The sequence below is a fragment of the Rattus rattus genome, chromosome 6 (genome assembly GCF_011064425.1).
Source record: "Rattus rattus isolate New Zealand chromosome 6, Rrattus_CSIRO_v1, whole genome shotgun sequence".
In the NCBI taxonomy this organism is placed as follows: Eukaryota; Metazoa; Chordata; class Mammalia; order Rodentia; family Muridae; genus Rattus; species Rattus rattus.
The window spans coordinates 22710130-22733330 of NC_046159.1; the positions used below are offsets into that span (position 1 = coordinate 22710130).

Sequence of the window (23201 nt, forward strand, 5' to 3'; positions counted from 1 at the left end):
CATGTAGCAGAGACTGGCCTTGAACTCCATCCTACTAATCCCCATGTACTTGAACTATAAATATAAGCACGTGCTACTTTGTGTGGCTCTGATCTTATATTTTACAAGATGACTCATATACTCGTTATAAGACTGAAAAATATTTGAAAAACATTTATATATTGAAAGTGGGAAAAATAACTCAACCTGAGCCTGGGGTAGACTCAATAGAAATGTTTTTGTCACATAACAAAAAGATAATCCGCTCTTAGATTTACACCATGATGACTTTTTTTTTTGCTGTTTGGTTTCTAGGTAAACCAGTGGAAGAAAGATGTCTCCCCACAACTTTGAGTTCCACCTGCCCTTATCTCCAGAGGAGCTGCTGAAAAGTAGAGGTGTGAATCAGTATGTTGTTCAGGAGGTACTACCCATCAAGCATCTTCCAACCCAGCTTAGAGGTAAGATGCCATGGTTACCATGGTTATCATTGACCTTCAAAAGACAACCCCTGGGGTTGGGGATTTAGCTCAGTGGTAGAGCGCTTACCTAGCAAGCACAAGGCCCTGGGTTCGGTCCTCAGCTCCGGAAAGAAAAAAAAAAAAGACAACCCCATGTAATGATGTTATCCTTTCTGTTCTATAGCACTGGGACACTGCATCGAAGCCAGAAATAGCTTTCTTAGTGCCTGCTTTTTGTTGTTGTTGGGGTTTTGTTTGTTTGTTTGTTTTGTAGCACTACGTGGAAATCATGACATAAAACCTACTGGGCCATCTTCCCTGAATTATTCAAGAAACAGTCTTGGTTAACCTAGTTACTTTTTGAGAGAAAAGTTTTTGTATTTTTACCTCTTACCATGTGTCAATGTAAAGTCCTGGTAATTGTGGGCTAGGGGTTGGAGAGGTGGCTTAGGGGTTAAGGGCACTGTCTATTCTTCCAGAGGACCCAGGTTGGAGTCCCAGCACTCACAAGGCAGCTCACTACTGTCTATAACATGTGCATGAGGTGCACAGAAAGATAGAGAAACAGACAGATAATACATGTGTGTGTGCGCACAATACAGAACAAAACACCAGTACACATAAACGCATGAAGTTTAGAAGCACTGTGGGCAGTGATAGAGTTTGACTTGCCTTTTCTTAGAGAAAACTTTAGAATCTAGATTATGTTTCCAAGATGTGCAGTAAAGCAGAAACGTAGCTGCAACAGCACACAAAACATAGTTGCTTGTCACTTAAATGCGTGCTGTGGAGAGATGTTGTGAGAGGCCTGTTGCTAGGTGACCGTTGTTATGGAAACATCCTTATAGAGTTGTTATGGAAACATCAGGATAGAGTATGTGTGTACCTGCTTTGAAGACGGCACAGCTTACCACATGCTTAATGTTAGGCGTGTATGTTACAGCCTACCCCTTCGAGGGCTACGGTGAATAAAATAACATGGGATTGAGTCAAGCGCAAGAGAAGCACTGGATGTAGCTCAGCTGGTGCCATGCTTACCTAGTGTGCACAAACTGAGGCATTTTAATTTTCAATCCTCCTGCCTCAGCCTCTCTTAGTATCTGGGAGCAACAGTGAATCTGTCTAGTACATAGCTCTTAGATTTTTACAATCCCTTCTCCCATAAAATGAGCCCGGATGTACCAAGAACCATTGATTCCAGAGCTGGGCCATGAAAATAGAAGGTAACCCTGGGCTGTCATGTGGTGTGAGGAAGTGATGCTCATTTCTGGGACACATATACCTAGGTTGAAATGAGATGTGACTGGAAGAAGCACAACCCTTAAAACATTCCATATTTTTTGTTGGTTTGTGTTTTGATTGTTTGGATAGTTAGTTTAGAGGTTTTTGGGGTTGATTTTTTGTTTGTTTGTTTGTTTGTTTGTTTTGAGACATGTATCTTCATGTCTCTCTGGCTGTCTAGGAACTCACTCTGTAGACCAGGCCTCGAACTCACAGAGGTCCACCTGCCTCTGCCTCCTGAGTACTGGGATTAAAGGTGTGTACCACCCCCCCATGAAACATTCTATATTTTTATGAGAGAAATGTGAATGTGACTAAAGTGATGGTATTTGTGTATGAAAATGTTACGAGCCAGGTGTGGTGGTACATGCCTTTAGTGCCAGCTTGGAAAGCAAGAGGCAGGCAGACCTCTGTGGGTTCAAGGCCTGCCTGATAGACATAGTTAAGGCTTGTCCTAACCCTTCCCATCCAAAGAAAATGTAACAGAGCCTACTTTATACACTGAGTTATAAAAACTTCGAAAGTAAGAAAACTAAAAGGAAGGGAGCAGAGGGGAAGCACTTGGAGAGCACAAGGCCAGGTGGAAGAGTGCCCTATGACCAAGTATGGGCAACTTGAGCAAGAAGACAGTAGCACCAAACCCAAACACACAGTAAAAGAAGGTTTGCAGGAGCCTGTTCTAATACAAGTAAACAATTTAATAAATAATTAAAAGGGAAAGAGACACCTGTCTTTTGAGGTAGGGCAGAGCAACCCTAAGGGACATTTAGGGTCTTGTATATGATCGCCTCAGCTCCCCTCCCTTCCCCTCCTTTTTTTGAGGTGGTCTCACTGCATGACCCTGCCTCTGCCTCCTCGATGCTGGGATTAAAGGAACACAGCACCACGCCCACCCAGCCCTCAACCCATTCTAATGCAGGTTTCATATTAATGGGTGTAGAAACTGTAATGGGAACCGAAAACAACAATCTTGGAAATACCACAGCAATATCTGTGTGCACAGGTGCTTGCCTTAACAATGTGACTGAAGCAACAGAGTAGCATAATTTCAAACTTACTTTTCCACAAGCTATTTTCACACGTCATTTAACAGGACACCTTCTAAGTCCTGCGTCATCAGGTGATTTTATTATTGTGTAAGCGTCCTAGAGTAGATGGCTGCTGTGTCTCTGACCTTGTCATGTGTGCAGTCCTTTGTTGACTGAAGTGTAGGAAGTGGTTGTGTAAAGAAAAAGTATTGCAGTGGAGAAATGCCGAGTGCTCAGTTAGTGTCAGTGCTAAGGTGTTGTCTCTTCGCTTGATATGTGTTTTGATTTTGTTTGTCTCTCTGTGGTAGCAACTCTTAGCTGTGGCCTGAGTTACCGAGGCTGTAGCTCTAAGCCACGTCACACTCATGCGCCTTTCGATATAATGGATGAGAAGGATGGAAGCTTGACTTCTGTGGTCCTCTTGGTAAAACAGTATAAGTGGTGTACAATCAGGAGAAAACAGTAAGCAAATATAAATTGAGGGATGTTCTAGAAATAACCAGAACTTTAAAAAAAAAGCCACAATAATGAAAAGCAAAGAGTTAGGAAACATGTTGACTAAGTGTCTTCTGGACAAAAATAGGATTTACCAAGAAGTCCTATCTTTCCTCTGAATTAAACAGCATCCTTCCTTTTCCAGCATTTCAGTCTGCCTTCCGAGCTCAGGGGCCCCTGGCCATACTGGACCACTTCGATACAATCTACAGCATTATACAGTAAGTGAAATCCACGGCCGGTGCTTTACGAGAACTGGTGGCTGTTTCTCTGATTTTTGCATGTGAGTTTTGAAATTCCAAATTATAGATTCACTGATAATTGGTTCTGGGTGCTGACCACCACAGCTTGCCGCCGTAGCCGTATTTATTTGACAATTTCCGGAGTATTTTCACATGTTAGATTTCTTAGAGCTAATCTTTGAGAATGGGCTCTGCAGACTCCTGTCTCACTCCCACACTTTCTTTCCCTCATAGTCACTTTCGAAGTATAGAACCTGGCCTCAAGGAAGACACCCTGGAATTCCTGATGAAAGGTGTCTGGGGTCTGGGGGCAGGGGCTGGAAGGTGTTGGTTATGTTTAGCAGTTCCTACATTTTCTCAGCCATGTGATGATATCAAGGCTGTTGTGATTCAGTTGGTTTGGCTAAGTCCAGGGACCTCTGACCTATTTTGGTCTGTAATCTTGGTGGTCGATACAGAGTAATGTGCGTTCACTGTAAGGGCGGACCGACAAAAATTTTCCTACTTTTTGAACCACCTCACTCCATCCAGTTGGGGTGATTCTCCAGCTGCCAGGGAGGAATTGTGGTAACTGGAATGAAAGTAGGAATAGGTTATATTCGAGATGCCAGGGTCGGGGGTCTCAAAGGACTTAGCTGCGTCATGGCCACTGAGAGATGACACACAGATCTTTGGTAATCTGATGGCTACAAGGGCTAAGTGTTTGACAGTTGGGGTATGTGAAGAAAGCCAATGAGACCAACTCACAGATTCTGCCCCTCACAGTGGTATCCTGCCACTCCCAGGAACTGTCATCCATCCTGGATGACGCAGCTTTGAGTGGATCAGATAGAAGCGCCCACCTAAATGCCCTCAAAATGAACTGCTATGCCCTGATACGCCTCTTGGAGTCCTTCGAGAATATGACCAGCCAGACAGGCCTCATTGACCTGGACATTGGTGGGAAGGTAATTGGAAATTCCTGGCCCAGTTTATATGAGAGGTAAAGAAATTGATGGGGAAGAAACCAGCATGTTCATTGTTCTTGCTTGGGGTTTAAGAGGGAGCTCTCAAGGACCAGATCTCCTCTCCTGACAAGTAGTTCTTGTGCATTCTAAAACTTATAATCCTCTTTGGTACTGCCTGACCTTGCCTTGATACTGGAGAGTGTGGGCACAGAGACTAGATGACCGGTACTCTCTGACTGATCCCTGTCCTCACTTTAGGGTAAGAAAGCCCGGGCCAAAACAGCTCTTGGCTTTGTCTGGGAGGAAGAGAGGCAACCAGTCCTTCAGCTTTTAACACAGCTGCTCCAGCTAGACATTCGTCACCTGTGGAGCCACTCGGTAATTGAAGAGGAATTTGTCAGGTGGGTAGTTAGTATGGCTGCAGATGATCTTGAGCCATGCACAATGAGATTCTGATGCTAGGTATGCCTTTTAAATACTTCATCCCTTAATTCTATTTGTAATAATACATAGAAGTGTGTATTATATACATACATACATACATACATACATACATACATACATACATAGTGAATGGAATGTGTATTTCTCTCACTTGTCCCCTCTCCCCTTTGTCTCACCGTGAAGCCCTGTTTGACCTGGAAGTCTATGTAGACCAAACTGGGTTTGAACTCGCAGAAGTTCCCTTGCCTTTGCCTCCCAAGTACTGACATTAAATACATGTGTCACCACAATGAAATGTTCATTGTTAATACCCATATATTCATGGAAATGTGTTTACTAAGAATCCCCAGGGTGAAGCTTGTGCGTAGAGCACAGCTTTAATCCTAGCACTTGGGAAGCAGAGGAGAGCCAATCCTTAAGAGTTTGAGGCTAGCCTGATCAACATGGAGACCTCTGGGCCATCCAAGGCTGTGTAGTTGTGAGGCTTGATCTCCAAATAAAGAATGGTTGGGGAGGTAGCTGTCAGTGAAGCACTTACTGTGCAATCATGAGGTTAAGTTTAATCCTCCACATTCACGTCAAGACCAAACATGGCACAGTGTTGAGGAGGTAGAGACAGGCAGATCGCTGGGATTCATGGCAGTCATCCCCGGGTCTCAGTGAGAGGCCCTGTCTCAAAAAATAAGGCAAACAGCTTCTGAGAAATGAAACCCAAGCTTGACCTCTAGCTTCCACATGCACTGATAGGAACACACACACAGCAATGCAAAAGTAAATGGCCAGTTAGCTACAGCAGACGTAATTTAAAAGTCTGTAAAGGGCCTGGAGAGATGGCTCAGCGGTTAAGAGCACTGACTGCTCTTCCAGAGTCCCTGAGTTCAAATCCCAGCAACCACATGGTGACTCACAACATCAGTAATGAGATCTGATGCCCTCTTCTGGTGCGTCTGAAGACAGAGACAGTGTACTTATATATAATAAATAAATCTTTAAAAAAAGAAAAAGTCTCTAAAGACTGAACGGACCATTTTTAACAATGAGAAGTCTTTACTAACCTTGCCTTACCATCTTGATCTTATATTCTGGTTTCTTGTTGGCATGGTAACTGGCTGCAATTTACTAAATCCTGAAGAAAAGAATCTTTGGTGTAGAAGGGAGTTAGACTGAAAGAGCGGAGCACTAGAAACCTTGATATGGACCTAGTAGGGACGAGTGAGGAATGGCAGCTGCCCGGTGTCTGGCTCCAGACAGCTCGTTCCTTCACATCGATCCTTTTTTGTTTAGTTTGGTTACTGGCTGTTGCTACCGCCTGTTGGAGAATCCCACCATTAGCCACCAGAAGAACCGCTCCACCAAGGAGGCCATAGCACACCTGCTTGGGGTGGCCTTGGTCCGCTACAACCATATGCTCAGTAAGTTGCCTTCCACCTCCCTCCTGTGCCCTGCCTGTGGTTCTCCCTGAGTGTTTAACGTTTGGCTTCTCAGGTGCGACCGTGAAGATCATCCAGATGCTACAGCACTTTGAGCACCTGCCCTCTGTCCTGGTGGCAGCTGTGACTCTGTGGGCAACGGATTATGGAATGAAGAGCATAGTGGGAGAGATCGTAAGGTGACTCCTCGGAGCGTCTGTGTTCCTTGCGGGGGGGATGAGTGTGGGGGAATAAAGAAAGGTTAGAGGTCCTTTCTCCATGTGATGTTGGGTTCCTTCAGCCCAGAAACTTGTGTCAGCTTCTCTTTTTGGGAACTCAGTAATTGAGCTTTCTTGCTATATCCGTGTTTTCTCCCTTTATAGAGAGATTGGACAGAAGTGTCCACAGGAGATGAGTCGAGACACAGCAGGGGCAAAGGGCTTTGCTGCTTTCCTCACTGAGCTGGCAGAGCGGATCCCAGCTGCCCTGATGTCCAGCATGTGCATGTTGCTAGATCATCTGGATGGAGAGGTAGTCTGCCTGGCATCTCAGATTTGTCTGGAGCTTTAGTGGTGCAATCACTCTCTCTCTTCACTTTAATGCAGTTCTAGGAATCAACCTAGGGATTTATACATGTTAATAATAAGCACATGCTCTAAAACTTGAAAATTTTGTTTCCTTTAAACTTTTAATAAGTTTATGTGTCTGAGTGTCTATAAGTCTGGGCAGAGGAAAAGGGCACACTGACACTCAGGGTTGTCCTTTGAATTCCATAAGTGCCCCAAAGTACAAACGTGCTCCCACACAAACATGTATCAAACATGTATACAGAAAAGAATAAGAAAGAAGAGGAGCTTTCTATGTAGCCTTTGCTGGCTCCCAAGTTCCAGAATTGTAGCTATGCTACCATGCCTAATGAAGGTTCACATCCATCATCTCTCTCTCTCCCTTCCCTTCTCCCTTTGCAGTGTCTTGAATAACCTAGGCTTGCCTTGAACTTACTGTGGAGCCAAGGCTGGACTTCAATTTCTAACTCTACTTCTCAAGCTCGAACTATAGCCTTCTGTTTTTCTTTTTTCTTTTCTTTCCTTTTCTTTTTTTTTTTTTTAATGCGAATCCATACCTCGATTTTAGGTTGTTTTGAGGGTGGAAGTGTACACTGGGATCTGAGACCCAGAGGGCTGAGAGGAAGGAGGATCCCAGCTGAGGCGATAAAGCAAGATTGTCCCCAAAGTAGAGTTTTACATAAAGAAGACAAGGTTGTCTAGATTGATCACTGAGGCATTCCTATGGGAAGCTTAGGAGCCCTGTTATGATTGGTATTTTTGGTTTTGTGTAGCAGTTCTGGTGGGCAAGGCAGCCACTCCACAGTCTGTCTGATGGGAATGACTTAGCTTTGGTTCCCACTCCATCCACTCCTTGGCCTTTTGTTCCCGTCTGGCTAGCCTCCTTTCTCAACCAATCTGTGCTGTTCTTCTCACTGCTCTTTCCTGGATGCTTACCTGGCCTCTCCAGGGGCTCCTGGGGAAATGTCAAATGATAGTCTACTCATTGGTCTAATTTTCTTTAACTTGTTGTGTGCAACTGTTCTCTGGCTCTTGGCCGAGGCAGGGGGAGAGATCTCCTGCCCTACTGTCTACCGGATTACATAATGGACTTCTTGGCACCGAGGCCGATTTCTGCTCTGTGTCTAAGGAGGAAGAAAGAAAGCACGTGCTTATTCATAAGGCTCAAACATTTTGTGGTTCATATAAAGAATAAGAAGAGATGTTTCTTAAATGCGCAGTGATAAATAGACCTGATTTTGGTTTTTAATTATGTTATTTGCTAGGCATGGTGGCACTCATCTTAATCCCAGCACCCAGAATGCAGAGGCAGGTGGATCTGAGTTTAAGGCTAGCCTGCTCTTCATCCTGTAGACCAGACAGTGTCTCAGAAGCAAAACAATTATATATTCATTTACTTTGTATGTGTATATGATATGTACAGATATGTGGAAACTAGCTCTCTCCCTTCACTGGTCCTGGGAATCAAACTCAGATCACCAGGCTTGGTGAGCACCCCACCTGCTGAGCTATCTTGAAATATTCCCAAGTAGAGATCGTAGGTGGAAAGTTCTATACTATGAAACTGTATTTTATATGTGTAATTACTAGGATATTGTCTGAGGGGCTGGTGAGATGGCTCTGTGGTTAAACGCACTTGTTCTTTCAGGGGAGCTAACCCAGCACCCAATTCTAGATCATCTGCTGTCCTCTTCTGAATGGTCGACAGATCAGTATCCAAAGTCCACAGTTCACACTGACACTGTGTTCACTGAGTACAAGGCACACATGTAGTACACAGATATACCCGCAAGCTGAACACAAATACACAAATAAGCTTATTAATTATCCATGATTACCCCTAGGCTGTGTGTGTGAAATATTTGAAACAGATAAATTTTGCATTTAGATTTAGTTTCCATCCCTAAGATAATATGTATATACTGGTATACAGAATTCAAAATACTGTGCTCCAAGCATTTCAGACTAGGAATCCCCACCCTTTAGTTATTTTCTTCTGACATCTGACCAAACAAAGATGCTAGGTCTTCTTTGATCTTGGAGACGAAGATCTAGGCAGTTGACCAGAAAAGTCACAGCTTAGCATAAGCCATCCTATCCTTGACTCCTTGACTAAGAGCAGAAGAGTTTAGGGAATTGGAGAGATGTGCTCTAATGTCCCTCTCTCCCCCTTCCTCCCTCCCTCCCCTCAGAATTATATGATGCGCAATGCTGTGTTAGCAGCTATGGCTGAGATGATACTCCAGGTTCTAAATGGTGACCAGTTAGAAGAATCGGCCCGAGAAACCAGAGATCAGTTCTTGGACATCTTGCAAGCTCATGGGCATGATGTGAACTCCTTTGTTCGAAGCCGTGTTTTACAACTCTTTACCCGAATTGTCCAACAAAAGGTGAACAGTGTTCTCTGTGCTAAAACTCTTAAGAGTTGGGGTTGGGGATTTAGCTCAGCGGTAGAGTGCTTGCTTAGCAAGCGCAAGGCCCTGGGTTCGGTCCCCAGCTCCGAAAAAAAGAACCAAAAAAAAAAAAAGAGTCCTCTACATACTTGCCGAGGTGAAGAGAGAATCTGGCTGAGCACTTAGGCAAGTCTGATACAGACAGTGCCTGATAGATACCAGCAGAGGCAGGAGGCTTAATAGTTTAAAGTCATCCTCAGTCACATAGAAGCTTTGAAGACAGGCTGGGCTATATGAGCCCTTGCCTCAAAAAATTTTTTCCCTTTATTTTTATTGTATGGGTATGGGTGCTTTGCCAGCTTGTGTCCATGTGGCGGCCAGAAGAAGGTATCTTACTCCCTAGGTTTGAAGTTACAGATGGTTGCTAGCCATTGTGTGGCTGCTAGGAATTGATCCCAGGCCCTCTGGAAGAGCAGCCAGTATCCTTAACCTTTAGGCATCTCTCCAGCCCTTAAAAACGTTTTGTTGTTATTGCTTTAAAAATAGATGCAGAATGTAGTAACCGCCCCAAAGAAGAGGCTAAACTTGAGATTCTTAGGACCAGTAATAAAAGTCTTCCCTCTGCAAGGACAGAGGTGTCCGCTCCAGTTAGGGACTACAGTGTGGTGCTGCTCACATATTATAATCCCACAGAGAAGCTTTGAGTGAGAGCGTGGCTGAGCTTAGACTCACAGTGAGTCCAGCCTCTCTCTAAGTAGGGCTAGGGTTTCGTGTTGAGCTACGTGAAAGCTGTCCTCCCTGGCTGTGCCCCATAGGCTGCAGTTAATACTGCTAGATTGGAACTGATTTCCTTTCTGCTGTCTAGGCGCTCCCCCTGACCCGTTTCCAGGCAGTGGTGGCCTTAGCAGTGGGACGTCTGGCAGACAAGTCAGTGCTGGTGTGTAAAAGTGCGATTCAGCTGCTGGCCAGCTTTCTAGCCAACAATCCCTTTTCCTGCAAGGTGAGGAGCCATGGTGAGTGCAGAAGAGGGGTGAGAGGGAAACAGGGGTGGAGTTCTGTCACTTAGGGACACGACATGCATTCTCCCTCAACAGCTTAGTGATACCGACCTTGCCGGGCCACTGCAGAAGGAGATTCAGAAGTTACAAGAGATGAGAGCCCAGAGGCGGACTGCAGCTGCGTGTGAGTGGTCCCTGCCTGGGGAGTCTGCCTTGTTCTCTCACTGTGCTCACGGAATAAGACTCCCTCCCGTTCAGCCGCAGCACTAGACCCAGAGGAAGAGTGGGAAGCCATGTTGCCAGAACTGAAGTCTACCGTGCAGCAGCTTCTGAAGCTTCCCCAAGAAGAGGCAGAGCAGCAGATTGCCGACGGAGAGACTGCGGAGGAAGTGAAAGGACGCATCCACCAACTGCTTGCCAGAGCTAGTTACAAGTACGTGAAAGAACGGGTGCTCTGCAGATGCGTGGATTTAGAGTTAACCTTGAGAGACTTAGGAGTCCTTAAAAATGACTTGACTTAAGTACGCTCCTGCCGGAAGTGATGATATTTTTACTGTAGTAATGTCTGACCAAATGCATATTCCACAGCTGGTGTTCTACTCTTTGAAATGTTTTAGAAACTACTCAGGACTTTAGTCTATGGCACAGGCCTGTAATTCCAAGGCCCTGCATTTGGTCCCTAGTGCTTCATACAACTAAACGGACCTAGTATGATGGTATAGACCTGTAACCCAGTGCTCAGGAGGCAGAAGCCGGATGATGCTGCAAGTTTAAGGCCAGCAAGGTCTAAACAGCAAGTCTTCCTCACACCCAGGCCTTTGTAGCAAGACCTTGGCTCCAAAAGATGACAAGGGATGTCGATTGCTCGGTTGCTAGAGGGCTAGCCTCAGATACGAAGGCCTGGCTTCAATTTCCAGCACAGCATAGACCAGTCGCTGTGCCACCTGCCATCTTTCTGTTTTTCTTGCTAGACATGAAACCGAGGAGCTTGCTAAGCCTCTGCTCTGCCCTGCACACCACCCAGCCATGCCCTGTGACTTGTTTTATGGCTACTGGATGTCACTCTGGGGCAGCAGCACTTGTCTACAATCCCAGGACTAGGGAGTCTGAAGAGGGAGGATTGGGAGTTGAAGGGAAGCCTGGGATACATAATGAGGTCATGGCCGTTTTGACCTCACTGTAAAACTGTTTGAAGAACAGAAAAGAGCCTCATTGTGTGGCTAAGCCGTCAAAGTAACAAATTATTGAAGGTCTGATGCTTCCACACATAGCAGGATTTCACACAGATGTTGGAGTAGGGTTTTGGTTTGGTTTGGTTTGGTTTTACATATAGTTTTGTGTTTACTTAAGGGTGGGATGTTTATGGTACAGCATATGTAAAGGTCGGAGAACAGTTTGGGAACAGTTCCCTCCATGTGGGGCTAGGCATTGAGCTCTCTAAGCCATTAAGTCCTATGGTAGGCACCCTTTCCTACTGAGCTCTCTGGCTAGCTCTGGGTTTGTAATTTTAAAAGCTTGTTCAAATCCTTTGAGGACCACAGTAAAGGCTTGGGGTTTGGGGTTTGACTGCCTCGTAGGAACTGCTGAGCTTTTTAAGCATGAGACATCCCTTTTCTATAGGGTACTGCATGTAGGGGCTGGATGGAGTCATTAGGTAGGGCCCTTACAAGGGTTTCAGGGACACGGGTCTAGTGCTAAATTGGTGACAGGCTGCTGTTCTTTTAGACAGGCCATTCTTCTCACTCGAGAAGCTACCAGTCGCTTCCAGGAGTCTGAACCCTTCAGTCACACAGAGCCAGAGGAGAATGACTTCCTGAATCTCTTGGGTGTCATCTTCAAAGGTAATCCTTTCAGTCAGCAAGCCCAGCCTTGGACTGAAGGAGGCTGAGGGAGTTGACATTTGCTCTGGAAGGGGAGCAGCTCAGTCATAGGGCGCCTTTGCAAACTAGAGAGGTCTGCGGGAATTGGGAAATGAACCACAGTGTTTTAAAACATATTGTAATTTCATACCTTCACATCGTTGAAAGAAATATCCGAAGGGTGTTGATAGCCACTAGACTCCCAGGTACACTTGAGCAAAACTTTCCTGTACCTCTCCAATTCCTAGGCTCTGCAGCTTCCACACAGGAATCTCCTAGGGACACAGATCCAGGGCTAACTGGCAGTGAAGACTCTCCTAGTGTGCCTGAGCCTGAGGGGTCCCAGAGGGACGATGAGCTGGTGAAGCAGGAGATGCTGGTGCAGTACCTGCAGGATGCCTACAGCTTCTCCCAGAAGATCACAGAAGCCATTGGCGTCATCAGCAAGATGATGTATGAGAACACAACTACAGGTAGGCCGGTGCTCTTCAGAAACAGCCCTGCCCGCTCACCTTTGTTATTGGGATAAGACCTCACTCATTTTTATGTGCATGAGTGTGTACTACATGCAGGGTTGGTGCCTGTGGTGAGCAGAAGAGGGGGTCAGAGATTCTTTGCAGCTGGAATTAGAAATTGTTGTGAGCCACCATGTGGGTACTAGGAATCAGACCTGGGTCTTCTGGAAGAACAGTTCTTAAACCCTGCTCCATCATCCAGTCCCTGATGTCTGCATCATTAAAAGGCAGAGGGTGTTTATCACTGTTGACATTTTACAGTTTACTTTGTTTAACAGTGTCATGAGAAGGCATTCTAGCAGTCATTCTCAGGGACAATGACAATGATCTCTACAGCCATGTTACTGTGTTACCAAGAGTTCTATCTATGAGTATTGTGACATTCGCCAAGTAGATGGGTGATATTTGTATCTGTTCTCAGTGGTGCAGGAGGTGATTGAGTTCTTTGTGATGGTATTCCAATTTGGGGTACCCCAGGCCCTGTTTGGGGTACGCCGCATGCTGCCTCTCATCTGGTCTAAGGAGCCTGGTGTCCGGGAAGCTGTCCTTAATGCATACCGCCAACTGTACCTCAGCCCGAAAGGGGACTCGGCCAGGTACCTGGGGTTCCTTGTCTTCGTTAACTTTTCTGAGGTCAGCTTCTCACGGGATTTCCTAGTCTTCTGAATGAGGAAGATATTCTAGGGTTGTTCTGAACTCATGGATGGGTCATGAGATACCAGGCTCAGGCTGGACTTCTGCTGGGGTCTGCTCCGAGCATTTATTTAATCTAACAGCCTGTTTGCCAAGTTCCGATTCCCAGTCGTAGTGACCACTGATCTCTGCTGTTCCTGCAGAGCCACAGCGCAGGCCTTGATTCAGAACCTCTCGTTGCTGTTAGTAGATGCCTCCGTCGGGACCATTCAGTGTCTTGAAGAAATCGTAAGTCCCCTTGTTCCTTCTCTCATCCCACACTTACAATTAGTGGCTGTTCCTGTGCGCAGAGATCTGCTCAGCCCCACAAAGAAGTTTAATTAATTGTTTTCCCATTCCCAACTTTATTTTTATTTCCTAGTTTGTTTGCTGTTGGTTTGAGGCAGTTGTCTGACTGTGTAGCCCAGGCTTGCCTCAAATTCATAGTCCTCAGCATTCAGACTCAGGTGTGTTTGGTTTTAAAAAAAAAAAAAAAAAAAAAAAAAAAAAAAAACCCACAAAACATATTTAGTAAAATGTAGCACAAGTATCCACCTCCAGAATTGGTGGGAATCTGTGAGGGAGGCTCAGGGAGAGGGAGGGTGACTGGCTGCAGCTAGATTTGCCGCACATACACCATATAAGCTAGTGCTAGAAAAGATGTTCAGCCTCTGCTCAAGGGTAGAGGTTAGGGGCTAACCTCAACACGGTGGTACAAGTCAGCATGGAATGGAAGGTCGGTCAGAGAGACAGAGACAGAATTCTGATAGGAAGTAAGGCAGTGTTCTCTGTGTTCTGACTCAAGGTCATTGTTAGACGATAATCCAGTTGAGAGCATGGGCTGCAGTTCAATTGTGGAGGCCACTGAATGCCTTCAAGTCAGGGGGTCCCCGGGGTTTGAATGAAGTGGCAGTGACGGCTGGCCTGACTACTGATTGCTACTTTTGTTCCTTTCTGGGGAAAGAGGACCTGGCGGTGGCAAGCGGCTTGGTATTTCCCAGGCTGGCTGCTGCTCAGGACTCCCACAGTAGTCAGGGGAGGGCTGGAGACACGGCTGAGATGACCCGCCTGTCACACACAAGCCCGCTGGGCATACAGTGGTGAGAGGGCAGACAGGGCCTGCAGAAGCAGCTGTGGCTAGGCGACATGTGGCTGACAGGCCGTCAGCATTGCTGGGAAAATGAAAAGGCAAAAGGGACAGTGGCCCTGTCACAGATACATGGACTTGTGCTCACAGTAAGAAATATCCAGCATGCAGTCAGAACTGCACCTCGTAGAAGTCAGAATGTGTGACCTTAGGAAGTGCAGCTTTGAAGAAAGCCATGAAGCAGGAAATAGAGAATGGAGCAAGAAATACTCTTCGCACTCTGTTTACATTTGAGCCTCTTCCTCCTCTACCCCCAAGTGCTAGTTCCATCCAGGTTCTCAGAGTTGTCCTGAGACAGGTAGACCAGGGGACTTTTATTCTGAAGCAGACTTACTGTTCTTCTCTCCTCAGCTTTGTGAGTTTGTGCAGAAGGATGAGATAAAGCCAGCAGTGATCCAGCTGCTGTGGGAACGGGCAACGGAGAAGGTCCCGTGCTCTCCTCTGGAGCGCTGTTCCTCTGTCATGCTTCTTGGCATGATGGCACGGTGAGGCTTGGATCCAGAAAGCAAGCAGAGTGGGGAAGGCAAGGGAAGTCTGAAAGGTCCCTTTTCCTCAGTAATGCAGTCAGCCTAGTTGAGCTGTCATGGGGTCGGCTTCCTGGGTGAAGAGGGTACCTGCCCGCCTGTCTTCTATAGTTAAAGCTCGAGGGATCCAGGGACCTGGCTCTGGGTCAGATCTTTCTGGAGTGCTTCAGAGCTGTAGACATCCCACAGCGGGTGCTGATGCCTTCCTGCATTGGTGGTGTCTGCCACAGAAGCCTGCCCAGGGCTGCCTTTAACTCTGCTTTCCTTTCCCTAGAGGAAAACCAGAAATTGTAGGAAGCAACTTAGACACCCTGGTGAAGGTAGGGCTGGATGAGAAGTTTCCACAGGACTACAGGCTGGCCCAGCAGGTGTGCCTCGCCATTGCCAACATCTCGGACAGGAGGAAGGTAGGTGATGTCGGGTGGCTGTGGCTCAGCTGAGGGGAGTGGAGAGCTTCCTGTTGGCCTTCCTCACTCTGGCATTCTGTTCTCTTCTTCTCAGCCTTCCCTGGGTGAACGTCACCCTCCCTTCCGGCTGCCTCAGGAGCACAAGTTGTTTGAACGACTTCAGGAGATGGTCACAAAGGGTAAGCTATCCAGAAGGGCCTAAAGTAGGTCTGTTTGGTTCCTTTCTCCAGGGAGATCAACTTCTCCTTTCTCTCTAGGCTTTGCACACCCAGATCCCTTCTGGATCCCATTCAAAGAGGTGGCAGTGACCCTGACTTACCAATTGGCAGAGGGCCCTGACGTGATCTGTTCCCAGATGCTACAAGGCTGTGCAAAGCAAGCCTTGGAGAAACTTGAGAAGAATACCACTGAGGGGGACTCTAGTAAGTGGGCAGAGGCCTCAAGGATGGGGTGGGCAGCCAGCCTCTGTTGTGTTTTCCTGAAGGGTCGGGAAGTTCAGCCCATACCATCCCATTTTGTTGAGGTTGATGATGGGTTGAGTGGCCCATGAGTAAGCAGTGGTCTGGTAGTTGAATGGGACTTGGCTCTTTCCCATCTCTCTATTTTAGAGAAAACAGCCCCTAAGCTCCCCACGTTCCTGCTGATGAACCTGCTCTCCCTGGCTGGGGATGTGGCCCTACAGCAGCTGGTCCATTTGGAACAGGCTGTGAGCGGAGAGCTGGGTCGGCGGCGAGTTCTTCGAGAGGAGCAGGAGCACAGGACCAAGGCCCCCAAGGAGAAGGTGAATGATGGCTAGGGGCACTTTTCTGGTTTCCATGACCTCAGCTCTGGACATGTCTTTCTAGGAATCTGTGCTTCTGTACTAGTAAATGAAGAATCTGTCTCTTTGTTCCACTGGGGAAGGTTAGTGTCAACAAAGATGGCACAGTCTACCCATGCTCTTCCAGCAAGGGGCGTTAGGTACATAGACTGACTGGTGTGACTTAGTGTAAGGTAGGAGCCCCGGCTGAGGAGACACTGCTTGCCTGAACACACACACACAGAATACATCCCTCTTACCAGCTTGTGTTGCTGGCCTGTCACCTGGTGGGATCCTGTGTCCTCTCTGTTGGAAGTGTATTTATCTTGCAGACAGATAAGCCAGAGGCTCGCAGCAGTTGGGTAAAGCCTGACTTCTGTGACCTTGACCCACTGTCAGGCTGGACAGGATTTATTTGTTTACCATTGCAAATCGGCCACAGTCAATTTGCCTTCAGTGGGAGAGGTGTAGAGACCTGGCTTGGCATCTTAAAAACTTATAAAAGGGACCTAGTCATCCCTCTCTCCACTCAGGAACTCTCTCTTTATGGACATACTTGTCATCTGTGGACGGTTTTATAAACTTCATCTTCAGATCTGTTAATGTAAAGTAAGTGTTATGCTAGGATAAAAAAATGATGTCTTATGGGTAGAGAGATGGCTCAGAGGTTTAGAGCACTTGAAGAGGACCTGAGTTCAGATCCCAGAGCACACTTGGTGGCTCCTAATCATCTGTAACTCCAGCTCCTGGGAAATCCAGTGTCCTCTTCTGGCCTCCATGTGCAGTGCACACATGTGGTATGATTACATACATGCCGGGTGAAACACTCATAAAACAAAGAAAATGTTTAAAGTTTGTCTTAAAGCAGGGTGAAGTAGTGCTGGGGACCGAACCCAGGGCCTTGCGCTTGCTAGGCAAGCACTCTACCACTGAGCTAAATCCCCAACCCCTACATAAAAGTCTTAGGAGAGACTGTAAGAGTCTGTCTCTAAGAAGAAAAACGGTCACCCAAGATCCCTGGCTTTTCTCTCTCTGCAGACTACAAGCTCTGAAACAACAATGGAGGAAGAACTGGGGCTGGTGGGGGCCACTGCTGATGACACGGAGGCGGAGCTCGTCCGGAGCATCTGTGAGAAGGAACTGTTGGATGGTAAGAAAGCCCGCTGTATGCCCCTCCCCCAGGTGACACAGTCTGTCCCCAACCTGGACACGCTCTTCCATCAGGCACTCAGGTACTCGCTGCCTTTGTTCCACTGCTGCTTAAAGTCTGCAACAACCCTGGCGCATACAGCAACCCAGAGCTCTCTGCAGCTGCTTCTCTGGCCCTTGGCAAGTTCTGCATGATCAGGTAGGCCCAGGGCGCTTCGTCTCAAGGAAGATGAGGTGTCGCGCCTTCTTGCTTTCCTGACGGTCCTCGCTTTGCCCTCAGTGCCCCTTTCTGCGACTCCCAGCTCCGTCTTCTGTTCACCATGCTTGAGAAGTCTTCACTGCCCACTGTGCGGTCTAACCTCATGGTTGTCACTGGGGATCTGGCTATCCGCTTCCCTAACCTGGTGGATCCCTGGACTCCCCATCTGTATGCCCGGTAAGAGATCCCTGGACCACCCGAAACCCACTGAGTTCTCTCTGGAGTCCACTAGTGCAGTGAGGCCCTGTCTTCCCCTGGCCTGTGGCACTGGCTTCACTATGTGCGCAGGATTCACCCTGTACAAGCAGGCACTAGATGGACGCCGGAGGCTGAAGCTTCCCTCTAGAATCTCGCCTGCAAGTCTTGCACCGACTCTGACTTCCAGCCTCCAATTCAAAACAGCCTTGACCCTCTTCTAAAACGGCACACAGTGGGACAATAGGTCCTTGTATTGGGCCTTCCTAGTGTCTGTAAGGTACAGACCAGAGCTGAACAGAGCTCGCCATCTCTGACTCGAGCTCTGTTCCTAGCCTCCGAGATCCAGCTCAGCAGGTGCGGAGGACAGCGGGGCTGGTGATGACGCACCTGATCCTGAAGGACATGGTGAAAGTGAAGGGACAGGTGAGCGAGATGGCCGTGCTGCTCATTGACCCTGTGCCTCAGATTGCTGCCTTGGCCAAGAATTTCTTCAATGAGCTGTCCCACAAGGTGAGAGGTGCACCTGGAGCTTTCTGCAGACGACACGCACAGGCCACACTTCTGCCCACCACTCCCTCACTTTCTCTCTTTGTCCTACAGGGCAATGCAATCTATAATCTCCTCCCTGATATCATCAGTCGCCTGTCAGACCCAGAGGGTGGAGTGGGGGAGGAGCCCTTCCACACCATCATGAAGTAAGACCTAGAGGGGTGTGTGTGTATGTGTGTGTGTGTGTGTATGTGTGTGTGTCCGTGTATGTGTATGTGCGCACGTGTGCACCTCTCTCACAGAGACTTAGGAACCAAACACCTGTAATCCCAACTCAGATGGATGGATGGATGGATGGATGGATGGATGGATGGATGGATGATGGATGGATGGATGGATGATGGATGGATGGATGGAATACAGTGAATGAATACGAATGAACTCATGGTCTGGTTTGTGCTAGGCAAGCACTCTTGCCACTGTCTTGAGCTCCAGATGTCCATTTTAGCTGTACTTTTTCCACAAGTAATGTGACCCCCGTTTGCCTGTCTAACCCTATGAGATTGACAGGACTTCTGCATAGTTCTGAGGCTCTTGAATAGAGTGAGGGCTGCCTGCGGGGTGAGTGTGAGGTGAGCACTTAGGAGCAGTCACTAGATGGCAGCGTTCTTTGCATTCTCAAGAAAGGGAAGGAGACCAGAGGGCCGGCAAGGCCATGGTAAAGAGCTCTCTTCTAAAGCAGGACAGAAAAGGCCAGCCTGGGGTTGAGGTGGTGGATTCTGTGCAGGAGCTGAGACAAGGGGTGTCCTGGCCAGTCATTCACTCTCTCCTCACAGGCAGCTCCTCTCCTACATCACCAAGGACAAGCAGACTGAGAGCTTGGTAGAGAAACTGTGTCACCGGTTCCGCACAGCCCGGTATGCTGCCGTTTGGGGATAGAAAAGTCTCTGGTGGCACCTCTGGGACCAAAGGAGACTGTAGGGGGAGGATGTGTGTGCTTCACAAAGTCCCTCCCTCCCTTGTGCAGAACTGAGCGTCAGTACCGGGATCTGGCCTACTGTGTGTCCCAGCTGCCCCTCACAGAGCGAGGCCTCCACAAAATGCTGGACAACTTTGACTGCTTTGGCGATAAGCTGATAGATGAGTCTGTCTTCAGTGCTTTCTTGTCAATTGTGGGCAAACTGCGTCGTGGGGCCAAGCCTGAGGGCAAGGTGAGTGGACCCGGATCACTGGCCCTGTTGGGTTCCGGTGTAGTAAACGAAATCCACTCTCCCTAAGTGCTCAGAGATCCCTGTCTGGACTTGCTAGCCTCACTACAGCCGTGCAACCAGAGTGGCTGAAGGCCAGACCTTTTTTAAAGGCCATTCGTTTCCTCTTTGATTTATTTTTTAGTGTGCACTGGTATTTCGCCTATGTTTATGTCTGTGAAGGAACTCCAGTGCCCTGGAGTTGGAGCCACAGACAGTTGTGGGTGCTGAGAACTAAACACAGGTCTTAACCACTATGCCACCCCCCCAGCCCCAGTAAAGGCCATTTTCTACTTGCGATAGGGTCTTGCTATGTAGACCCAGCTGGCCTCAAACTAACAGAGATTCCCCTGCCTCTGTCTCCGGTGTGCTGGTAGTAAAGGTGTACCCCCATGTTTGGCACGAGACTGCTTCTTTAGAGTGGTCTCATGTTTAAAGTAGCACTGAGTTCCCATCTGCCTGTCCCACACCCTCATGGCCTCTACCCCATCACCTTATCCTTGGTACGTGATCCTACAATCTACATTGACTGGGATGAAGGAATGAGATTGACAGATCAGCATCCAAAGTCCACTCACTGAATCCAGTGGCACATTCTTGCCACTAGTGTCATACTGGGCATTTTCAGGACTGTGAGGTCACCTCACTCCCCACCCTGTGGTGGTATCAGTCAGTTGGAATCACAGTTTCAGATTGGTTTCTTTAACTTGCTGTATCTTTCATGGCTGCTTTTTAAATAGGGAGATAATGCTTCTGACCCCGTCTTTACCTTTTTCTCCAGGCTGTAATAGATGAGTTTGAGCAGAAGCTTCGTGCCTGTCACACCAGAGGCATGGATGGAATAGAGGAGCTTGAAACTGGCCAAGGAGGCAGCCAGCGCGCCCTGTCTGCCAAGAAACCCTCCGCCGGTGTGAGAGGCAAGCCCACGCTGGGCCCCACAGGCAGTCCCCTCTTTTCTTTTTTTTTCTTTGTGGTTTGTTTTTGGTTTTGAAATCATGTCCCCCTGCATATTCCAGTCTCAAGGCAACAGCCTCTGACTTCTGTAGACTCAGACAATGACTTTGTCACACCTAAGCCTCGACGTACCAAACCCCGTCGTCCACATACTCAGCAACGCAAGTCCCAGAGGAAAGCCAAAGTTGTCTTCTCAAGTGACGAGTCCAGTGAAGATGGTAAGATACACCCTCCCAACAGGTCAGCTGCTTGTGTGGGGTCTCCAGCCGGGCTTTGCCTGGCTGTGGATCCATTCTCCCTGGCAGTGTCTTCCCCACCGTGCAGCTGCTGGGCTGACTTTCACTGTGTGTGTGTGTGTGTGTGTGTGTGGTGTGTCCAGATCCGTTTTGCCCCATCTTTATGACTCAGCGTTTGTTCCTATAATTCTTTGAATAGAACTTTCAGCGGAGATGACAGAAGAAGAGACACCCAAGAAAACCACCCCCATCCGCAGAGCATCTGCGCAAAGACACAGGTCCTAGGAGCTGCCTTTGCCTATTCCCATCCCTGCTGTGCAGGGTATCTTACTGAATGATCGAGAATTCAACGCCCCCACCCTTGGAAAAATACTTGTTGCCTCCTTGTTTTTAACATGTAAATGGTCTTTTCGAGCAAGGCCTTTCTCTTAGAGCCCCTGACTGCTACTTTCCAAGATCCAATCACCGTGTTTTCTAGTGAATAAATGTTTTTATATACTTTTAAGCATTCTGGCCGGCTGGTCTGTTCCATCATTAGGCAGCAGATAGCAGTCCAGAGAGAGAACCCCAGGCATCCTGAGCCATCTCTGGACCTTCATGGACCCTGTGGTGCTTCATCTTTGCACAACTGCTGAGATTTGCTGTAGAGAGTTTTGTGGTTTCTAGGTTCACATAAGCACTTCTCAGCCTGGGGGTGCTTTGCACCCCAGAACACGTTTGGCAATATCTAGAGACCAGGGGCTGGAGAGATGGCTCAGCGATTAGGAGCACTGACTGCTCTTCCAGAGGTCCTGAGTTCAATTCCCAGCAACCACATGGTGGCTCACAGCCATCTGTAATGGGATCTGGTGCCCTCTTCCGGTGTGTCTAAAGACAGCTATATAATAAATAAATAAATCTTTAAAAAAAATCTAGAGACCTATTTCTTCTGCCCACCTTGTGGGGCAGGGGCTGCTGTAGGCACCCAGTCAGTGAGAGCCTAAGGAGGAAGACTCCTTCATCCGTAGCACTCCCGACACAGCATGTCGGGAGTGTGCAACTAGTGCTGCTCTAGACCTGCGGTTTGTTTCCTGTGTGCCACACCCCATCCCAGAAGACTGGCAAATGACTCAGCCTGGCTGGTGGCAGAGCTCATGCCATCAGCTCTGTTGGTGACAAGGTCCACCTCCCAAGAGTCAGTCCTCCACTATGCTAAGGGGTCTCTCGCTCAGCTACAGGCCCAGGCTGTGCTATGTGCTGCCCACCTTCCCCAAGCCCTTAATCTGCTGAGTCACTTGGAGCAGGAGGCAGGACTGCTGTTTCCGCTGTCATGACAACAGCACAGTGCAGCTGAGCCTCTCCCTACCTCTTGGTATGGAAAGAGTAATGACAGGCGTGAGGCAGAAGAAGATGCACCTCAGAAACACTAGGTTAGGGGTGGACTGTGGAAGGGCTCTTGAGACCTCTGGGTAGGAAAAGGGTTAACGAGGTGGATAGAGCCTCAGTAGGAAGACAGAAAAGGGACGGCTGAGTCTGAGATGCCTGTCTCCCAGCACTGCACTGGGGCCACTCCTACCCTTTCCACCCTGGTTTTGGCCGGCTCCCTGCTCATGAAAAGCCTAGGCATGGACCACACAGCTGTCAGTCTAAACACAGCCTTGGCTCTGGGGCCCCAAGGAGGTAGGGCAATCCCAGAAGGGCAAGGAGCCAGGACTAGATTTGGGGTGCAGCCCAGCGTGCTCCCTGCCTTTTAAGCAAAGGTTATCACCAGGCCAGCTAAACTTAGCAATAGGCTCTTCAGCTAGAAGTGCAGGGGGCTGGTCTCAAGTTGCACTGGCCTAGCAAAGAAGCCCCAGGGTCCCCCTGGCCCGCACCTGCTGATGTCCCGTACCTCCCAAGCAACCCCTTCCACCCTTTCTAGCCTCCCTACCCTGCAAAGCAAACAATTCCTTTTCTCCCTCCACTGTGCAAAGAGGCTAGGGGTTGCCTGTTCTGGCTCGGGATACTTCCCTTCTGCTTTCTTCCTTTTCTGATCTCACCCTGCTTCCACGAGGGCAGCCAAGGAAAGAGAGTCCTTGGCTCCAGGGCCAGTCAGCAGGTCGCCTGGATGGGGAGGGACTTCCGCCCTCACGTCCCAGCTCTCCACCCTGGGGCTGCGGTGGGTGAAAGGGACAGTGTCTTCAATCCTGGGCGGTACAATTCAGGTTCCGGGGAGGGAAGGCCTCTGAGCCTCCTCCAACCCAACCCTCAACAGGGATGCTGCCCTTACCCCGGGGCCCCGGTATAGGTTCAGCAGGTAAACTCAGGGAAGTGTTGTCTCAATCAGGTTTCCAGACTGCAGGGGATCCCCGACCTATGGCGTAGGAATCTCCTTTTCAAGCTTCTAGTCACTTCCTTGCTTTCACATCGCGGTACACAAGCCAGGACTCTGGCCTAAGAGATACAAGCCAGGAGGTGGGGAGAGGGAAATGGGGCTGCGAAGGACCCCCACCGGAGGAAAAGTGCCCCCCCCCGTCCCTCCCCA

General features: G+C 48.3%; 1 protein-coding gene and 1 non-coding gene across 2 annotated transcripts; both read left to right on the plus strand.

Annotated features, from left to right (window-relative positions):
- The first annotated feature begins 299 nt into the window (after positions 1-299).
- On the plus strand, positions 300-21203 carry Ncapd2 (non-SMC condensin I complex subunit D2). Its single transcript, XM_032905638.1, has 31 exons — positions 300-440; positions 3390-3465; positions 3721-3779; positions 4252-4433; positions 4692-4834; positions 6162-6289; positions 6363-6486; positions 6670-6817; positions 9045-9242; positions 10111-10245; positions 10340-10427; positions 10502-10676; positions 11969-12084; positions 12351-12575; positions 13039-13213; positions 13454-13538; positions 14788-14921; positions 15235-15367; positions 15462-15546; positions 15625-15789; positions 15976-16148; positions 17205-17316; positions 17391-17514; positions 17596-17751; positions 18105-18282; positions 18373-18467; positions 19098-19178; positions 19289-19472; positions 20290-20416; positions 20525-20680; positions 20898-21203. The coding sequence occupies exons 1-31, from the start codon at positions 314-316 to the stop codon at positions 20981-20983; spliced, it is 4173 nt and encodes a 1390-aa protein (XP_032761529.1). The 5' UTR covers positions 300-313; the 3' UTR covers positions 20984-21203.
- Positions 3847-4174, plus strand: LOC116904792. The gene has a single exon (XR_004388454.1). It is a non-coding gene; the product is annotated as a small nucleolar RNA U85 (small nucleolar RNA).
- Positions 21204-23201: the final 1998 nt, after the last annotated feature.

Bases quoted from the DNA above. Each gene is read 5' to 3' on its own strand.
- Ncapd2 (XM_032905638.1), top strand. From the start codon at position 314: ATGTCTCCCCACAACTTTGAGTTCCACCTGCCCTTATCTCCAGAGGAG. The intron at 3,466-3,720 runs GTAAGTGAAATC...TTTCCCTCATAG, and splicing joins ACAATCTACAGCATTATACA to TCACTTTCGAAGTATAGAAC. The intron at 6,487-6,669 runs GTGACTCCTCGG...CTCCCTTTATAG, and splicing joins ATAGTGGGAGAGATCGTAAG to AGAGATTGGACAGAAGTGTC.